General features: G+C 39.8%; 1 protein-coding gene across 5 annotated transcripts in view; it reads right to left on the reverse strand.

Moving 5' to 3' along the window:
- The window catches only part of plppr5b (phospholipid phosphatase related 5b), a 116,026-nt gene that overhangs the window by 21,817 nt on the left and 72,324 nt on the right, over positions 1-21,885 (reverse strand). For all 5 annotated transcript variants that reach the window (XM_014157385.2, XM_045702120.1, XM_014157383.2 and 2 more), the window contains one exon: positions 15,670-15,920. In XM_014157385.2, the coding sequence (XP_014012860.1) occupies positions 15,670-15,920 (251 nt within the window). The remainder of the gene's footprint in view (positions 1-15,669; positions 15,921-21,885) is intronic.

Here is a 21,885-nt window from a genome sequence, read left to right on the forward strand (position 1 = left end):
TCATACACTACATTTGAGGAAGAATGGGAAAATAATTCTGCTTTGAAAGTTGATATACCCGCTTTTGAAAAAATGGCCCTTGAATGTTTTGGTACACCTACTGGAGAGGTTCTCTTTGTCTACCTCCATTCAGCATCGTTTACACACTCTTACGCCTTAGCCCCACCCCTCTCTTCAAGGATTCACATGTGAGGCCATGTGCTACACAGAGTGAGTACGGTAGTGTACTAAACAACCGAAGATTTCAAGAATAAGGCTGGTTTATACTATATATATCAACATGTCTGTAGACAGTTGTCACAGTGACATCATGAACATTCTATTGTTGTCTGAAATTAAACTTTTAGTTTGTTGTTATGAAAAAGTATAAACACAAAAACGACAGGCTGCATGACATCAGCAGCCTTATTTTAACACCAATAAACCCATCCGTTTAAAAATGTATTTAGTATACAGTGGCTAGAAAAAGTATGTGAACCCTTTGGAATTACCTGTATTTCTGCATAAATGTAACATTAAATTTGATCTGATCTTCATCTAAGTCACAACAATAGACAAACAAACTGTGATTAAACTAATAACCCTCAAATTATTGTATTTTTCTTGTCTATATTGAATACATCATTTAAACTTTCACAGTGTAGGCAGGAAAAAGTATGTGAACCCCTAGGCTAATGACTTCTCCAAAAGCTAATTGGAGTCAGGAGTCAACTAACCTGGAGTCGAATCAATGAGACAAGATTGGAGATTTTGGTTAGAGCTGCCCTGTCCCATAAAAAAAACACTCACAAAATTTGAGTTTGCTATTCACAAGAAGCATCGCAACATATTTTCGTCGCCAGACCCACTGGCTCCAGGTCAACTATAAGTCTTTGCTAGGTAAAGCTCCACCTTATCTCAGCTCACTGGTCACCATAACAACACCCACCCGTAGCACGCGCTCCAGCAGGTATATCTCACTGGTCATCCCCAAAGCCAACACCTCCTTTGGCCGCCTTTCCTTCCAGTTCTCTGCGCCAATGACTGGAACGAATTGCAAAAATTACTGAAGTTGGAGACTTATATCGCCCTCACTAACTTTAAGCATTAGCTATCTGAGCAGCTTACCGATCGCTGCAGCTGTATACAGCCCATCTGTAAATAGCCCATCCAATCTACCTACCTCATCCCCATATTTCTTTTATTATTATTTTTTGCTCTTTTGCACACCAGTATTTCTACTTGCACATCATCATCTGTACATCCATCACTCCAGTGTTAATTTGCTGAATTGTAATTACTTTGCTACTAAACACCATTTGCACACACTGTATATAGACTTTTTCTATTGTATTATTGACTGTATGTTTGTTTATTCCATGTGTAACTCTGTGTTGTTGTTTGTGTCGCTTTGCTTCATCTTGGCCAGGTCGCAGTTGTAAATGAGAACTTGTTCTCAACTGGCCTATCTGGTTAAATAAAGGTGAAATAAAAAAAATGTGAACCATGCCTCGAACAAAAGACATAAGATTAAGAAATTGTTGACTTGCATAAAGCTGGAAAGGGTTACAAAAGTATCTCTAAAAGTCAGTCCATGGTAAGACAAATAGTCAATAAATGGAGAAAGTTCAGCACTGTTGCTACTCTCCCTAGGAGTGGCCGTCCTGCAATGATGACTGCAAGAGCATAGCGCAGAATGCTCAATGAGGTTAAGAAGAATCCTAGAGTGTCAGCTAAAGACTTACAGAAACCTCTGCTAACATCTCTGTTGACGAGACCACAATACATAAAACACTAAACAAGAATTGTGTTCATGGGAGGACACCATAGAAGAAGCCACTGCTGTCCAAAAAAAAACATTGCTGCACGTCTGAAGTTCGCAAAAGAGCACATGGATGTTCCACAGCGCTACTGGCAAAATATTCTGTGGACAGATGAAACTAAAGTTGTGTTGTTTGGAAAGAACACACGACACTATGTGTGGAGAAAAAAAGGCATAGCACACCAACATCACAACCTCATCCAAACTGTAAACTATGGTGGAGGGAGCATCATGGTTTGGGGCTGCCTTGCTGCCTCAGGGCCTGGACAGCTTGCTATCATCGACAAGTTTATCAAGACATTTTGCAGGAGAATGTAAGGTTATCTGTCTGCCAATTGAAGCTCAACTTAAGTTAGGTGATGCAACAGCACAACAACCCAAAAGAACAGAATGGCTTGAACAGAAGAAAATACGCCTTCTGGAGTGGCAGAGTCCTGACCTCAACCCGATTGAGATGCTGTGGCATGACCTCAAGAGAACAGTTCACACCAGACATCCCAAGAATATTGTGTAACTGAAACAGTTTCGTAAAGAGGAATGATCCAAAATTCCTCCTGACCGTTGTGCAGGTCTGAACTACAGGAAACATTTGGTTGAGGTTATTGCTGACAATGGAGGGTCAACCTATTATTAAATTCAAGGGTTCACATACTTTTTCCAACCTGCACTGTGAATGTTTATACGGTGTGTTCAATAAAGACATGAACAATTATAATTGTTTGTGTGTTATTAGTTTAAGCAGACTGTGTTTGTCAATTGTTGTGACTTACATGTAGATGAAGATCAGATAACATTTTAGGACCAACTTATGCAGAAATCCAGGTAATTATAAAGGGTTCACATACTTTTTTTTCAATCTAGCAAACCAGGCATCTAAAAGAAACTAAATAATGTTTTGGTTAATTTCTTGTTAGCTAGATAGCCAGTTCAAATAATGACCATATCATATACAGTGAGGGAAAAGGGTATTTGATCCCCTGCTGATTTTGTACGTTTGCCCACTGACAAAGAAATGATCAGTCTATAATTTTAATGGTAGGTTTATTTGAACAGTGAGAGACAGAATAACAATAACAAAAAATCCAGAAAAACGCATGTCAAAAATTTTAGAACTTGATTTGCATTTTAATGGAGGGAAATAACTATTTGACCCCCTCTCAATCAGAAAGATTTCTGGCTCCCAGGTGTATTTTATACAGGTAACAAGCTGAGATTAGGAGCACACTCTTTAAGGGAGTGCTCCTAATCTCAGTTTGTTACCTGTATAAAAGACACCTGTCCACAGAAGCAATCAATCAATCAGATTCCAAACTCTCCACCATGGCCAACACCAAAGAGCTCTCCAAGAATGTCAGGGACAAGATTGTAGACCTACACAAGGCTGGAATGGGCTACAAGACCATCGCCAAACAGATTGGTGAGAAGGTGACAACAGTTGGTGCGATTATTCGCAAATGGAAGAAACACAAAAGAACTGTCAATCTCCCTTGGCCTGGGGCTCCGTGCAAGATCTCACCTCGTGGAGTTGCAATGATCATGAGAATGGTGAGGAATCAGCCCAGAACTACACGGGAGGATCTTGTCAATGATCTCAAGGCAGCTGGGACCATAGTCACCAAGAAAACAATTGGTAACACACTATGCCGTGAAGGACTGAAATCCTGCAGCGCCCGCAAGGTCCCCCTGCTCAAGAAAGCACATATACATGCCCGTCTGAAGTTTGCCAATGAACATCTGAAAGATTCAGAGGAAAACTGGGTGAAAGTGTTGTGGTCAGATGAGACCAAAATGGAGCTCTTTGGCATCATCTCAACTCGCCGTGTTTGGAGGAGGAGGAATGCTGCCTATGACCCCAAGAACACCATCCCCACTGTCAAACATGGAGGTGGAAACATTATGCTTTCTGGGTGTTTTTCTGTTAAGGGGACAGGGCAACTTCACTGCATCAAAGGGACGATGGACGGGGCCATGTACCGTCAAATCTTGGGTGAGAACCTCCTTCCCTCAGCCAGGGCATTGAAAATGGGTCGTGGATGGATATTCCAGCATGACAATGACCCAAAACACACAGCCAAGGCAACAAAGGAGTAGCTCAAGAAGAAGCACATTAAGGTCCTGGAGTGTCCTAGCCAGTCTCCAGACCTTAATCCCATAGAAAATCTGTTGAGGGAGCTGAAGGTTCGAGTTGCCAAACATCAGCCTCGAAACCTTAATGACTTGGAGAAGATCTGCAAAGAGGAGTGGGACAAAATCCCTCCTGAGATGTGTGCAAACCTGGTGGCCAACTACAAGAAACGTCTGACCTCTTTGATTGCCAACAAGGGTTTTGCCACCAAGTACTAAGTCATGTTTTGCAGAGGGGTCAAATACTTATTTCCCTCATTAAAATGCAAATCATTTTATAACATTTTAGACATGCGTTTTTCTGTATTTTTTGTTGTTGTTATTCTGTCTCTCACTGTTGAAATAAACCTACCAATAAAATTATAGACTGATCATTTCTTTGTCAGTGGGCAAACGTACAAAATCAGCAGGGGATCAAATACTTTTTTCCCTCACTGTAGCTGACAACGTCATTATTTACAAGTTAATGGCAAGTTAATTACAGAAAATATCTTATGGTTGTGAGTGTGACAAAATAAAAGCAGGGCATTCTAACTGAGAATTTTGTAACTTGGACACTGTCTCGTTGGCCTGACGTTATATCCTAATTTGACTTTGGTGCAGGTCATGTTGTTCTTCACAATACCGTCTCTGCTAAGCACACGCTAAGCACAATCAACATTTATTTGTCACATGCACAGGATACAGAAGGTGTAAACAGTACAGTGAAATGGTTACTTGCATAGTCTTTTGTTTAGACATATAGCTAGCTAGCTAAACATTATACAATGGGTGGGTCTAATCCTGAATGCTGATTGGTTAAAACTGCATTCCAGCCTGTGTGTATTCCACAAGTTACCACTGGCTAAAGCTATGATGTTGAAATGCATATTTACTCTGTTCCATCTCACTGCCTCATCAGCCCAGCCAGGCAATTTATGAGCTTCATCGCCACTATAAAAAGCATCTATATATTATCTCCCATTTCTTTTAGACTAGCATTTGGTTTTTAATAGCTGAGATTTGTATAAACCTTGCTGTCTGTTTCTTCGACATTTGCAACATTGTTTCAATATTGAAATTCGATCTCCAGCTGTCCCATAGTAATGAACGTGTTGGGAGTCGGGATGAGAGAGACAGGCAGACAGCTTTTCTCAGCCAGTCAAAATCATGAATCAGCTGGCATCATTTTTATGGATCTATACAAGGAAATATCAATGTGTGTTTGCTGTGTTGTTGGCTAGCTCCTCCGAACAACAGTGTCCTGACGAGAGAGCATAATTGCACATCATTAGCTCATTGTTATGGATGTATCCAAATAAAACAGCTTAAACAAACACAAATGCAGCTACTTTGCTGTTATTCTGGCTTCATTGTGACTGTAAGTTAGCCGTAGTTGGCTAGCTAGCAAGGGATAAGATCGTTGCCAGCCAGAACATTTAGAATGAACGACTGGGTCGCGTCCATACATACAGAACAAAAAAACCTAATGACTGGGTTGCGTCTCTGGCAACGGAACCGATAGAACGAACGACCAGCCGGCTTGGGTAGCATCCTTTGATTTGTGTCGGGACTATACATTTACATTTACATTTAAGTCATTTAGCAGACGCTCTTATCCAGAGCGACTTACAAATTTTATAGTTTGTGGAAGGATGAAATAGTATTAATAAATTCATCCAAATAATATTTTTATAAAAATATGACAATCATTATTTGAACATGTTGGTAACCCGTTGTATAAAAGTGAAATTGCCCTCGAAGCTGGTGTTTGGAGGATATATTGGCACGGGTGTTGTTAGGCCTGACATAATCCCAACTCATAATGTTACTACCCTGCATGCATCTGCTGGTAGCTAAAGCTAACCAACTAGCTAGGTTCATTAGGCTATAACTAGCAATGCAAATGGCTGCCGTTAGTTTGAAGATGTAATCCGGAGACAGGTGTTTTATACAACAGCCTTTTTCTGTGTGTTCTTTTTTAGACTCCCTCCGCATTATTTGCAATCAAACGCCAGAATTTTCTCAATTTCCTTTGCTATCATACTCTTCTTCCACCGGGCAGTCCGCTGATTTCAAAACTCGGGTCCTCCAGAAAGTGGAGAGCATTAGCAACACTTATGCAATTCTTCTAAATATCTTTCAAAATAGCCATGGCAGACCAATCCGAACTCATCTCTTGGCATGTCCAGCCCATTCATTATCTCAGCCAATCATGGCTAGCTGGAAAGTTCCTGTCTTTTTCCATGGCTAAACCAACTAGGCTTGTAATTTAACAATTTTATTCATATTTACAAATGGCATACACGTTTGCTATTAAGGCCCATGATAGCTGAATTGTTCCAGAAAGCATTTCTACAAAAAAAGGCATTTTAACAAAAATACACATTTAAAAGTAGTCACAAGTAGTGATGCACACATACGCCTAGTTTTTCCTGAAACAAGTCACATTTTGTTGTTTTACAGCCTGAATTTAAAAATGATTACATGTAGGTTTTTTTTGTCACTGGCCTACACAAAATACCCCAAAACTTGAAAGTGGAATTATGTTTTTATAACTGTTTACAAATTAATATAAAATTAGTCAATACGTTTTCAACCCTTTTTGTTATGGCAAGCCTAAATAAGTTCAGGAGTAAAAATGTGCTTAACAAGTCGCATAATAGGTTGCATTGACTCACTCTGTGTGCAACAAGTGTTTAACATGATTTTTAAATGACTACCCCATCTCTGTAACCGACACATACAATTATCTGCAAGGTCCCTCAGTCGAGCTGTGAAATCCAAGCACTGATTCAACCACAAAGACCAGGGAGGTTTTCAAATGGTTCGCAAAGAAAGGCACCTATTGGTAGATGGCTAAAAAAAGAAGCAGACAAGAATATTCCTTTGAGCATGGTACAGTTATTAATTACACTTTGGATGGTGTATCAATACGCCCAATCACAACAAATATACAGTTGCCCTTCCTAAGTCAGTTTCCGGAGAGGAAGGAAACCGCTCAGGGATTTCCCCAATGATGCCAATAGTGACTTTAAAACAGGTAAAGAGTTTAAGGGGTGTGACAGGAGAACACTGAGGATAGATTAACAATATTGTAGTTAGTCCACAATACTAACATACAGTGGTTCCTCCTTTAAAAGTTGCAGCGTACTGCGGCGCAGCTTGCATAGTGCCGCAGAATTCTATGGCACGTTATTTAAGTTAGTGCTAGTTTGACCACCAGATGGCATCTTTGAGAAGCATTTGTAAGCCTTCAATAATGCCTTTACTAGAGAATGTGGGCACGTGGGAGACCGGGATTCAATTCCCTGACAGGGGGAAGGAGTAGGTTGTCCCTTTAAATAAGAATTTGTTCTTAACTGATTTCATATGTGTTTTTTCATAGTTGGGATGTCTTCACTATTATTCTACAATGTAGAAAATAGTAAAAAATAAAGAACAACCCTGGAATGAGTAGGTGTGTCCAAACTTTTATTGGTACTTGCTTAATTAATTAGATTAATATTATGGTGTTTCTATTCCAAGAAAAACGAAAAACCCTCTGGGTTTCCGTCAGGATGGTACGGAAAATATTGGCGCTGTACAGTACAACGTTACGGTCGGGAGTACAGTACTGGGCTATTTAGCTAAAGAATCCCTGTGTTGTGCGGGCATGTGGGAGACCGGGGTTCAATTCCCCGACAGGGAGGAAGGAGTAGGCTGTCCTTGTAAATAAGAATTTGTTCTTAACTGACTTGCCTAGTTAAATAAAGGTTACATAAGAGTATAGCATTTCTACACCCTACACCTGTCGGAGGTGGAGTTCCAGAGCTCACATGTGTTACTGGCATGGATTGTGACTCCATCTTGTTCCTCACCCTCTTCAACACATCATTCTCCGCCTGACTCTCCACCAATGACGCCTGGCTCTGGACCAATGCATCAGCTGTTGCCTGTATCTCTGCCCTCCAATAATGTTTCTCTTTCTGCTGGTCTGGCTTCAATTACTTGATCTCGGCCTTCAAAGTTTGAATCTGATCCATGTACCGCCTTGAGCCCACATCGATAACTTGGCCTATGATAGAAACGGTAGATCAATTAAGAATTAAAAGTGACTCCAACACACAAATGCTGCGTACACATTTCAAGAATCTAGCAAAACTAACTGCTTTCTTGGCAACCATGTGTTTTTCCAGTGCGGCCCGTTGTCCAGCCCTTTGACCTCTGATCTCCATGGATGGTTGTCGGCATGTTTGTATGCTCTGCAAAAACACATTCATGTTTTTAGCGCACAATATTTTTTATTTAACTAGGCAAGTCATTTAATAACAAATTCTTATTTACAAGGACAGCCTACTCCTTCCTCCCCATCGGGGAATTGAACCCCAGTCTCCCGCATGCCTGCACGACACAGGGATTCTTTAGCTAAATAGCCCAGTACTGTACTCCCGACAGTCACGTTCTACAGCGCCATATTTTCTGTTCCATCCTTACAGAAACCCAGAGGGTTTTTCGTTTTTCTTAGAATAGAAACACTGTAATATTAATCAAATTAAACCCAAACTCTAAAAGTAATTGGAAAGGTAGGTACAAATTATTTGTGACATTGTTATAATAAAGAATGAAAACAAGATGCTGTTTTTATTTACAGTAGTGATGAACAGCAGGTGGCATTTTGAAAACAGGTTTTCAAACACTTGTAGCCTGATTAGCAGGACAAAATACTCTTTATAGCCCGGCTGCTGTAGGTGTGAACATCCTCCAACCTGCAATGTATTCGATGTTTAAGTACTCTGAAGTGTTACATTTCTAAATGGACAGAAAGAATGTTGCAAGGGTTAGGACCACCACGAGAGGAGTTGAAAATGAGCCGGAGCTGAGAGGATCACTAAAACTAAAGGTATTTTGGTTTAAGTGCATTTTCTTTAAAAAATTAATTGTATAGCCTATCAATGTATAGGCATACTGTGTAATACAATCGCTTATTAAATAAAGGTTACACTAAGAGCATAACATTTCTACACCCTCATTTTCTAAATCTAGTCTAACCAATACCCAAACGGAGATTCAGTGAAAAATAAAAAATCTCATTGATTTATCGAGACCAGTTCCCATGCTTGTCTCAGAGCAGCGTAAAACGGTGCTAAAATAGTTGTAGGCTATTGCTTATAACTTCAATATGCTCTTTAAATAAATAAGACCTACACCACTTTTTAACAGCACATTACTCAACACTAGTGAGACTCATGTCGCCTACGGTAGACCTACAGTATATCGAAAAATATGACGTGACTATCCGCCAACAATTACATATAGAGGATTGGAGGATATGTCTGTAAATCAGTGACATTTATTCCCACAATAATTCGTTATGGATCCATAACTAAATAAACATTTAAGGCATTTTGAAATAGTATTTTTATCATTATTTTATTAACGAAAGCATAAAGATGCCATTAAAAAAAAATATATATATATTAGTTAGACTGTTTTAGTTTGAACGTGCAGACTGGCACTAATAACAGAACAGCGTGAATGTTTCCCTTGTCAGCACCATTATTAGTGCAATGCCCCTTAAAGTGTTGCCAGTGTGGCGGGGTGGCTAGGTCAGTCTTCTGTGCGTGGCTCGGCGGGCCCATCCCGTGCCCCCTGCCCTCGTGCCTTGAACCTTGCGCTCTTTCAGTGGATACAGCTGGAGAGCTGCAAGGCAATCCCATTGTGCGCCACTCGGGAGCCATGACCAATATGACCAATATATATTGTCCTGCTAATAACAGGGTTAATAATATATCTGTGAGAATATCCAACGGGCTTTTATATCATTCTAAATTAATAATAATAATCACTTTGTTTAAAAAATAACAATATTTTGGAGATGATTTCTTTTTCAAATAACATAAAATGAGCGAGAAAATGACCATTCTTGAACATGGGGTGAGACATTGTTACTAATTTGTAAATAAAGAGGGAGACAAACCAAAAACCTACAATCATCTCATAGGTCTCCCAGTTGAGGCCGGCACGGGTATTGAACCAGGATCTGTAGCAACACAGCATCTTAGACCATTGCGCCACTTAGGCGCTGTATAACGTGACCGGTCGGGAGTGGCCTACACTACTACAGTAAGCCCAAAATAATCCAAACTAAATAAAATAATAAAAACCTTAGTGTAATAACAGTTTAGTAAGTAATACTGAAGTCGTGCACAATTATCAGTTTCTATTTAGGTTTATGTCCCCCATTCATTGTCAGTTAGAGACAGAGCAGGACCCAAAAGCATAATCAGTGCTCTAACTCCCCCTTGCGCTGGTCTGGAGCAATGAAGTGGTACCGTACTGAATCACAAATTACCTCTAAGTCCCACAGTGTAAGCTCGCAACTTTTAAAGGAGGAACCACTGTAAATGACAGAGTGAAAAGAAGGAAACCTGTACAGAATACAAATATTCCAAAACATGCATCCTGTTTCCAATAAGGCACTAAAGTAATACTGCAGAAAATACAAAGCGTTATGTTTGGGGCAAATACAACACATCACTGAGCACCACTTTTCATATTTTCAAGCATGGTGGTGGCTGCATCATGTTATGGGTAAGATTGTCATTGACAAGGACTAAGGAGTTTTTTTAGGATAAAAATAAATGGAATAGAGCTAAGCACAGCACAATCCTAGAGTTCAGTATGCTTTCCGACAGACACTGGGAGACAAATTCACCTTTCAGCAGGACTACCTAAAACACAAGGCCAAACACAAGGCCAAATACACACTGGAGCTTCTTACAAAGACGCCATTGAATGTTCCTCAGTGGCCTAGTTACAGTTTTGACATAAATCGTCTTGATAATCTATGGCAAGACTCAAAAATGGCTGTCTAGCATTGATCAACAACCAACTTGACACATCTTGAAGAATAAAAAAAAAGATAATGATATATGTGTGTTTTATTTTGTATAAAAAAAATATATGTTTGACTTTTTATTCCACTTTGACATTACACAGTATTTTGTGTAATGGATTTCATTTTCATTTTTTTGTCAATGACAAATAAATGAAAATTAAATCAATCCCATTTTGTAACGTTCTGAAGGTACTGTATGCCTTAAGATGATCTAACCCATCACAGATAAGAAAATCTGACAGAGTTTGATCTGGGAAGTGTATTCAAATCAAATCAAATTTATTTTTATATAGCCCTTCGTACATCAGCTGATATTCTCAAAGTGCTGTACAGAAACCCAGCCTAAAACCCCAAACAATATTCCCCTGTAGCTGCAGTCTGCAGTGACGTTAGGGTTCCCTATGAAAGACACTGCCATCAGACTGTGGTCCTCTGAACAGGACTCATATTTACATGTTGTCTCAGGATCAGTTTTCCCTTTAAAGTCCTACTCCAGTCTTTCTCATAGCCAAATAATTCATATCCAAGATTTCTTTTTTTATACATCAATATGTTTGTCATGATCTTCTGTCATGTTATATATATATTAACCATCCCACATTAAATACTACAGTTTACTATAGAATACTACAGTACTTACTATAGTATTCTGTAGTAAACTTTAATATACTGAAGAATACTATACTACACACTGAAGTATTCCTTGATCATGTGTAGTTGTTACTATAGAATGTTGTAGTATACTGTAGAATACTATAGTAAATACTACAGTAATGTCCACAAAAACACTACAGTATGCAAAAACATTACACTTTTTTAGCTATAGTAAATACTACAGTATTTAATGTGCATATACTCTGTCCATTCCCCTATCCCATATCCCAATTTGTGCCACCTATAAGTGAGCAACTTATATGCCATGTATAGACCATATATTGTGTTCCCTACAGGGAATAGATTTGCAGACTGAAGCTGTTTCTGAAAAGGCACCTTATTCCCAATATAGTACACTACTTTTTACCAGGGAATTCCTGTGCTTATTACTGTAATTCACCCTCAAATCATTCAACTAGCAGCACTTTCCAGAGTGAGTAGGGGGAATCAGCAGGATCATCTTTAAATAAAATAACAGGCTTTGTCTGCTAGCATTCAGTGAAGGATATTCTTTTAAGCGGAATTTGATCAACCAGCCAAACAGTGTCCAAATCCGATATTCGTCGCAAAGATTTTTTAAGAAATCCAAGAATCAGTCAACACTGTTTCAGTGTGTTTGTGCATGTTATAGAGTGTGTGTGTGCACGTGTTTGCGTGTGGACGAGTGCTTTCTGCTTTCTGGCTTTTGTGTGTGGGCTTATTGGAGCTGATGAACAGAATCTGTTTCTCTGCAGCATGCTGTGTCTGCCTTCCTGCACATCTGCATTCCAAATGCAGGTAGTCAAGGGTGATGATGTCACTACTACTGCAGGCTAGTCAGGTGAGTATACAGTCACCTCCAAAATGATTGGCACCCTTGATAAAGATTAACAAAAAAGACTGTATAAAATAAATAATACAAATAATTTGCTATATTGTAAGCTCAAAAATATTGAGAAATAATATTATTTTATACTTATACAATTGCTCAGAAAAATATATTTTGTTTAACAAGTAATAAATACAAATCTCAAAAAGATAGGTGTCAAAATTACAATGCTTTGTGGACCCTCCCCTTGCGAGGATAACGGCACTCAGCCTTTTTCTATAACGTTTTATGAGATTGGAGAACACATTGGGAAGGAACTTAGACCATTCCTGATGCTATGTATTGGCCATTGAGAGGCTTTGAAGTCACCGGTCGGCCATTTTGGCACTCTCCAATAGCAGCAGTCCTCTATGGGAATGAATGGAATGTTACAGTATTTCAATTAATTGTTTCAATGACAAAATGACATGTATTCAAGTATTTTGTTATTGTAGTGTGGACAATAACATACGTACTCTCTAAAAACAATATATGGAGAAAACGTTTTTATGCATTTTTTCTTTTTATGTTGCGCTAACGCAATATCATTTTATGTATGTATTAAGGTGTGTGTAATAGAATAAATGTGTCAAAAACGAATATAGACATTAATAAATGCATTTCTATAGCTTCCAAGATCTTTTTTACAATACAGGAGGAAAATAAATACAATCAAATTGTATTTGTCACATGCTTCGTAAACAACAGGTATAGACTAATAGTGAAATGCTTACTTACGGGTCCTTTTTCAACAATGCTGAGTTAAAGATAACTGCCAGGTCACTGAACTCCTCCATATAGGCTGTCTCGTTGTCGGTTGTCGGTGATCAGGCCTACCACCATCATGTCATCAGCAAAGTTGATGATGATGTTAGAGTTGTGCGTGGCCAGTACAGGAGGGGGCTAGCACAAACCCCTGAGGGGTCCCCGTGTTGATGGTCAGCGTGGTGGGTGTGTTGTTGCCTGCCTTCACCGCATGGGGGCGGCCCCATGCGGTGGATCCAAGCCCAGGATCCAGTTGCAAAGGGAGGTCTTCAGTCCCAGGGTTATGAGCTGAGTCGTCGTAATAGTTTCGGACGCTACAGACATTTGTGTGAGAAGACCGATTTTTGGGATGTCTCGTAGTCTGACAAGCACCACTCTAGCTCTGCCACCGTTCACCACAGATGCAGAAGGGCATTATCAGTGGATGCCGTGGATTGAGATGCAGCCCATGCTAAAAAACATATCACTAGTGTAAACAGACAGATTTTGATAAGGATCCTTGTATTATGTTAACTAGATTTCTGTGGGGGTGTGACCATTGTAGGCTATGGGTTAATGGGCCATCAGTAGGACAATAGAATCTCTGAGAGCATGTGAGAAGTCATGATGGTGTGCTAAACGACAGCAGTGCTGACAAAGTTTTATCAAACGTCCTCTTTTTAGTTGATAAAGTAATCCCAAATGTAATCAGCTGTTTTTAAGAATGTCACTGTAATCCCCCGCCCACAAAAAATGGTAATCCAGGCTGATTACAGTTACTTCATTTTTGTAATCGGATCACACCAATCCAAAATCAAATCTAGAATCGGCTTTGTATTTCGCAACAAAGCCTCCTTCACTCACGCCGCCAAACTTACCCTAGTAAAACTGACTATCCTACCGATCCTCGGCTTCCGCGATGTCATCAACCCAATATAGCTTCCAATACTCTACTCAGAAAACCTGATGCAGTCTATCACAGTGCCATCCGTTTTGTTACCAAAGCCCCTTATACCACCCACCACTGCAACCTGTATGCTCTAGTCGGCTGGCCCTCGCTACATATTTGTCGCCAGACCCACTGGCTCCAGGTCAACTATAAGTCTTTGCTAGGTAAAGCTCCGCCTTATCTCAGCTCACTGGTCACGATAACAACACCCACACGTAGCATGCGCTCCAGCAGGTATATCTCACTGGTCATCCCCAAAGCCAACACCTCCTTTGGCTGCCTTTCCTTCCAGTTCTCTGCTGCCAATGACTGGAACGAATTGCAAAAATCGCTGAAGCTGGAGAGTTATATTTCCCTCACTAACTTTAAACATCAGCTATCTGAGCAGCTAACCAATCGCTGCAGCTGTACATAGTCCATCTGTAAACAGCCCACCCAATCTACCTACCTCATCCCCATATTGTTTTTATTTACTTTTCTGCTCTTTTGCACACCAGTATCTCTACTTGCACATCATCATCTGCTCATTTACCACTCCAGTGTTAATCTGCTAAATTGTAATTACTTCGCTACTATGGCCTATTTATTGCCTACCTCCTTACTCCATTTGAACACACCGTATAAAGACAATTTTTTTCTACTGTTTTATTGAGTGTACGCATGTTTATTCCATGTGTAACTCTGTGTTGTTGTTTGTGTCGCACTGCTTTGCTTTATCTTGGCCAGGTCGCAGTTGTAAATGAGAACTTGTTCTCAACTGGCCTACCTGGTTAAATAAAGGTGAAATATATATATATATATTTTTTTTTAAATAAAAAAACATGATCCCTGTTAAATGTAATCCATTACTACCCAACCCTGAGCATATAATATAGCTCGGTATTAGTTTTATTTATTTTATATAGTCTTTTTTGCTCATCTTTATCAAGGGTGGCAATCATTTTGGAGGTGAATGTACATACTCCTCCAGCAGAAAAACTCAGAGACTTGGAGAAATCCATCTATACGCATATCAGCAGCCAGACAAAAAATACAGAACTGTTCAGAGACTTGGAGATGTCAATTTTTATGCAAATCTACCAGCCAGATAAAAAGCAAAGCTTCAGACCAAAACAATATAGAGAAAGTTGATCAACATACTGTGTGGGTGATGGAACAAATTTGATTGAAAAAGGTGAAATATCAAATGTGAAATCTTCAAACAATTGCATCTTACCAGCAGACACTCTTTGACCAATGAAATGCTGCGACACGAAACCAGCGTCCAAAACGAAAACAACATTTTGAGACATGACAGCCTAGGCCAATCTGACAAGAATTGATGAACAGTTTATACAGGTTTAGAGACTACCAGGATATATTTTGCAGTGCTCTTCGCATCTAGTATGACTCATAGCCATCAAAGAACACCAGCCCATCCAAGACCGGCATCTACTGGGCCTACTCACTAAATCCACTTCAATCATTAAGATGTTCAAAAGCCTGTCCCTCACAGAACCTTGGACTTACCCTTTCACGCCTAGATGTCCCAGCAATGTCTGTACAGTTCCGAAAGCCTACTTTGTATTCCTAGTACTACTATATAATCCTAATATGTATTCCATAGTTATTACATTTAATTAGTGAGCAGTTGTAACAGGGACTCACTCACTCTCTCAACATGTATCTTCGGTACAAAGGTTCCTACTCACCGCGAGATAGAGAGCTGCGTAGATGCTGAGAGCAGCCTCTTTGGAGGGGAAGGTTTTACGTGCACGCAGGATATCCTCCTGGTTCCCGGTGCAGGCCTCTTGGTGGCTGATGTAGCGCAGGGCATGCTGGCAGCCCAGGGCCGTGAAGTTGGGCTTACACACTGTCAGGAAGTGGGGGGACAGGTTGCCCGTCACCACCTGGCCCGCGTTTACAAAGATGTCCACAGTGAACAGCCCGAACGTGTACACTCCTGGAGACAGAGCGAGATATACCTGTTAGAGTCTGAACGTGTACACTGCTGGAGAGAGAGAGATACCTGTTAGAGGCTGAAAATGTACACTCTTGGAGAGAGGGAGACACCTGTTAGATGCTTAACGTGTACACTCCTGGAGAGAGGGGGTGATGGATTTGGCCTAGATTCTGGTTATCAGTTATCATACTGTATGGATAGATTGATAAAGTCTGCACAAGAAAGGAGGTCTAAATGGACACTCATCACACATTATTGAAGGCACACTGAAAGGCAGAAAGATATACACTACCCTTCAAAAGTTTGGGGTCACTTAGAAATGTCCTTGTTATTGAAAGAAAAGCACATTTTTTTGTGGAGTTTTAATGGAGTCGCCTCCTCACTGTTGACAATGAGACTAGTGTTGTACGAGATCTTCAGTTTCTTGGCAATTTCTCACATTGAAAAGCCTTCATTTCTCAGAACAAGAATAGACTGGCGAGTTTCAGAAGAAAGTCCTTTGTTTCTGGCCATTTTGAGCCTGTAATCGAACCCACAAATGCTGATGCTCCAGATACTCAACTAGTTTAAAGAAGGCCAGTTTTATTGCGTCTTTAATCAGCACAACAGTTTTCAGCTGTGCTACCATAATTGCAAAAGGTTTTTCTAATGATCAATTATCCTTTTAAAATTATAAACTTGGATTAGCTAACACAACGTGCCATTGGAACACAGGAGTGATGGTTGCTGATAATGGGCCTCTGTATGCCTATGTAGATATTCCATAACAAATCTGCCGTTTCCAGCTACAATAGTCATTTACAACATTAATAATGTTTACACTGTATTTCAGATCAATTTGATGTTATTTTAATGGACAAAACAATGGGCTTTTCTTTCAAGAACAAGGACATTTCTAAGTGACCCCAAACTTTTGAAGGGTAATGTATATATATATATATATATATATATATATATATATATATATATATATATATATATATATATATATATATATATGAGAGAGCGAGAGAGCAATAACAATGGGTAATGTGCCCTCAGAGTGTAGAGTTTGTACTAATGGAAAATACAAGTACTCATCTGAGAGACAGAGACAACAAGAGAGAGACAGAGAGACAGATAGGGCAAGATGTATCTTCAAACAGAGGGGGGGGGGGAGTGAGGAAGAGTGAGAAATAGCTTTCCCCACACTCAATCAGTAATGAAACACTGTTTTACCTGTGGAGAGAGATATTTAAATAAAAGGAGACACAGAGATTGTTATATAACATGCTGTAATGAAAGTGACCTTTCTTATATTTTGAGAATCCCCCTGCATGATTCAAAATGCTGTAAATACCACATTATGTCTGAAAGAAGGAGTAGAAATCACTAGTCTCTTCTCACAGATGCAAATTCCTAGCACGCTAGCAACAACCCTGTGTGCCAAACATAAGCAAAACGACATTCTCCTCACAACAGAGCTTTGTTTCCTAGAATTGTGTGAGGACGCATAAAGCAGTGTGATGCTCAAACACACAGGAGTAATATCAGATCCCTTAATAAAACGATGTCCTCAAAGCACATCTCCCAGCTGGACCTACCAACACACACACACAAACACACAACGGAAATGTGTCACAGAGCCAAAAGACATGTGGAGACACCACTGCCCATGACTATTGCTCTTAAACCAACACAGGCAGAGTCAGTGTGTCATAGGGCTCTCCAAAGGAGAGGAGAGCCTTATAGCTCTGTCTTTCACTCTAAATCTCCACAAACAAGCCCTCGCTAGACACACAGCCAGAGACAAAGCCAGCAGGAGGACGCATTATTTGTTGCAGCAACAATGGGGAGCTTTTGCAATCACTGTCAAGACTCTGTGTTTCTGCATCTTAATGTGTCTTTCAGTTTTGAAACCCACTTAGCTGGAAGAGCAGAGAGGCAAGTCTTCGTTATTGTTGAGAGTGTCATTCTGTTTTTTTCTCTGTCATATTCCAGTCACCGCAGTCTCTTCTTCTTTACTCTTTCTTAAAGGGAACGAGGGAGCTGAGATGAGAGGAGGGGGTGACAGAAGATGCTGACAGACACATTTTTACTTCTGTCAGATGTATTGTTACAACAGTGACTCAATAGATGAGCATTTGGCAGAGGATTTTAGAAGACATTAGCCTGACGTTTCCCACTTAGCAGCAAAATATAAGCAGGGTTGACTGTCCATCGAAATGGCTACGTTTGGAGTTTGGTTTAATGACAGAAATACGTAGCTAGCGAAACTAATTCCTTAGCTGGCACCGTAGACGGGGCGGAAATCGTACTCTTATTAAGCAGATAAATGAAATTCAATTTGCACGGTTCAATAAAAAAGCAAAACCGTCAAAGGCTTTATCTTTTCAGTGTCATTGATCCCATTTCTTGTCATCAGCGTGCGTGTGGTGGGTAAAGGCTGTGTAGCCTTGAAAACTTTCATGCTGATTGAGGTTTCACTGCATCAGACTGCAGCAAAAGGACAGGCTCTGGAATTAGATCAAAGGTGCAGGTGCAATGGCTCACTGACTGTCTCACACGGCGCACGCACGCACGCACGCGCTCACACACACAAACACACACAATTGTTCAAAAGCTTGGGGTCACTTAGAAATATCCTTGTTTTTGAAAGAAAAGCACATTCTTTTCTCCATTAAAATAACATCAAATTGATCTGAAATACAGTGTAGACATTGTTAATGTTGTAAATTACTTTTGTAGCTGGAAACGGCAGATTTTTTATGGTATATCTACATAGGCATACAGAGGCCCATTATCAGTTACCATCACTCCTGTGTTCCAATGGCATGTTGTGTTAGCTAATCCAAGTTTATCATTTTAAAAGGCTAATTGTTCATTAGAAAACCATTTTGCAATTATGTTAGCACAGCTGAAAACTGTTGTACTGATTAAAGAAGCAATAAAACTGGCCAACTTTAGACTAGTTGAGTATTTGGAGCATCAGCATGTGTGGGTTCGATTACACGCTCAAAATGGCCAGAAACAAAGGACTTTCTTCTGAAACTTGTCAGTCTATACTTGTTCTGAGAAATGAAGGCTATTCCATGCGAGAAATTGCCAAGAAACTGAAGATCTCGTACAACACCGTGTACTACTCTCTTCACAGAACAGCGCAAACTGGCTCTAACCAGAATAGAAAGAGTGGGAGGCCCCGGTGCATACCTGAGCAAGAGGACAAGTACATTAGGGGCGGCAGGTAGCCTAGTGGTTAGAGCGTTGGACTAGTAACCGAAAGGTTGCAAGATCGAATCCCTGAGCCGACAAGGTAAAAATCTGTTGTTCTGCCCCTGAACAAGGCAGTTAACCCACTGTTCCTAGGCCGTCATTGAAAATAAGAATTTGTTCTTAACTGACTTGCCTAGTAAAATGGAAAACAAATTACATTTTGTAATTTGAGAAACAGACACCTCACAAGAACTCAACTGGCAGCTTCTTTAAATAGTACACGCAAAACACCAGTCTCAACGTCAACAGTGAAGAGGCGACTCCAGGATGCTGGCCTTCTAGAATGAGTTGCAAAGAAAAAGCCATATCTCAGACTGGCCAATAAAAAGAAAAGATTAAGATGGGCAAAAGAACACAGACACTAGGCAGAGGAACTCCGCCTAAAAGGCCAGCATTCCGGAGTCGCCTCTTCACTGTTGACATTGAGACTGGTGTTTTGCGGGTACTATTTAATGAAGCTGACAGTTGAGGACTTGTTAGGAATTATTCATAGTCTGACTGTTTAAAGATTATTATATAGAGCTCGGCTGTGATATAAACCTGCACAGGCTCTGAAGACCAGTATTGCCTACCCCTGTAGACCATTAGTAGTATAGTAATATTTATTGGGATCCACAAGGCAGCGGCTACTCTCCCTGGGGTCCAAACAGGAAACAAAACAACAAATAAAACACATAATATGCCGTTTTTTTTATCACTTTGGTACTATTTTCACGAGTTTGTGGTAAAATGTCACAACTCTTAATACAAAACTCAAAACAGATCAAAAAGACTGTTTTTCAAAAAAAATTGCACATTTTCAATTGACTAAGTGCAACACACAAAATCACACTTTTTCACTAAACCTATTCAGTATTTCATCTAGAAATAACTTTCATATAAAGTAGTTGCCTTTCACTGATTCTCTTCTCATTAAATACATTTGACCATCACTTAATCCAACTGCGCTTAATGGTTAATCACTTAACCGTTTGGTAAACCTACAGATTTTAAACTGGTTTGTCTACTATATATGGATGATTTTGAGAACTAAAGAAATAAAAGGTGTGCTTTTAAAGTATAAACATCTAAATTACATGTATGATACATGATAACCGTACATAATGAATACTAATTTTTGCTAACTGATTTCACATAGTAGTAACCATAATTGGTCACCATATGGAAGGGGGTGTGTGAACACCTGCCATTTCTTTCAACACAGAGAAGGATAGACAGCAAGGGAGAGGAAGAAATCAAAGAACTCGAGGACAAGGGGCCTGTCACAGAGGTGGGCATGGGCCCTGTCAAAGAGGTGGGCATGGTCCCCGTCAAAGAGGTGGGCATGGTCCCCGTCAAAGAGGTGGGCATGGTCCCCGTCAAAGAGGTGGGCATGGGCCCCGTCAAAGAGGTGGGCATGGGCCCCGTCAAAGAGGTGGGCTTGGGTGCCGTCAAACAGGTGGACATCAGAGAGAGGGAGGCAGATGGCAGGGAACTGTTGTATCTAATGAAGTCTGGGCCATCGTCGTTGACCATGTGGTAAACAGAGGCCTTACCATGGCAGAGGCTGCCAGATCACCCCAATCTGAAAAGATCAACTGTCAATTCGATCATGAGAAAATTTCACCAAGAAATTATCTATTAACGGTATACTCTGTTCTACCCTCAGAATTGACAGAAGACCACATGGTGATGGCCGACCAGCAGGAGTAGGCAGTGGTGCAATGGTGAGGGCCAGGAATGACATATGGCTGTCCAAAATAAAGCAGGCCATTGAGGCCAACGATGACATCTTTGCCAATGTGGCATCCATCAGCCTACCAACAATCGCCCGTCTTTTGAAGAGACACCTGGTGCCTTTTCACTTGCCTCTTCCATTTTTGCGGTAATGCTGCAATTAGTTGGTTGCAATTTTGAGTAGAGCAGACATTTCCATATTTGTATTAGCTGCAAGTGTGACATAACTCCACCAGTCCTATTTATGATATAATTTACAAAAATGTAACTTTTTTTTTTAAATAAATATTTTTTTATGTTTGAGTTTAACCACAATATTTGTTGTATTATTTATTCTGTCTTTTCTGGTGGATTAAACTGAAATTGCAACCAACTTTCTATGGCTTCTTTAAAAATAACAATATTTTGGAGATAATTTAATTTTCGAATAACCGAAAGTGAGCGATTGTAATCTGAATAAAAGGAAAATTCTTGAACATGACATTCTTACTAATTTGCTAGAGAACCAGTTCGGATTTAAGTATAACCTTTGTATGACTGACGCCTTTAATGAGAGGTCTAATGCTTAAATATGTAATAATTTCTGCCATCCAAATTCATATTCATTATATAAATAGGCCCTTTTTATTTTGTCTGGCTTGCCATTCCAAATAAAATGGAATATTTTTTGCTCATGTAATTAAAAAAACAGGTCGCTAGGTATAGGCAAAATCCTAAGCAAATAGGTAAACTGTCATATGACTAAAGAGTTAACCAGAGTGTTTTTTCTACAAATAGAGAGGTATTTACCGTTCCATGTTAGCAAGATCTTATAAATGTTTGCTAACTTTCTATTAAAATGTATTGGAGTGAGATCATTTCTTTCTTTCGGGATATGTATACCGAGTATGTCCACATCCCCGTCAGATCATTTTATTGGTAAACTACATGGTAATGTAAAAGCTGTATTTTTTTGTGATCCAACACATATCTTATCATAATTTGGTTTTAATACAGA

The sequence above is a fragment of the Salmo salar genome, chromosome ssa19 (assembly GCF_905237065.1).
Source record: "Salmo salar chromosome ssa19, Ssal_v3.1, whole genome shotgun sequence".
Lineage (NCBI taxonomy): Eukaryota > Metazoa > Chordata > Actinopteri > Salmoniformes > Salmonidae > Salmo > Salmo salar.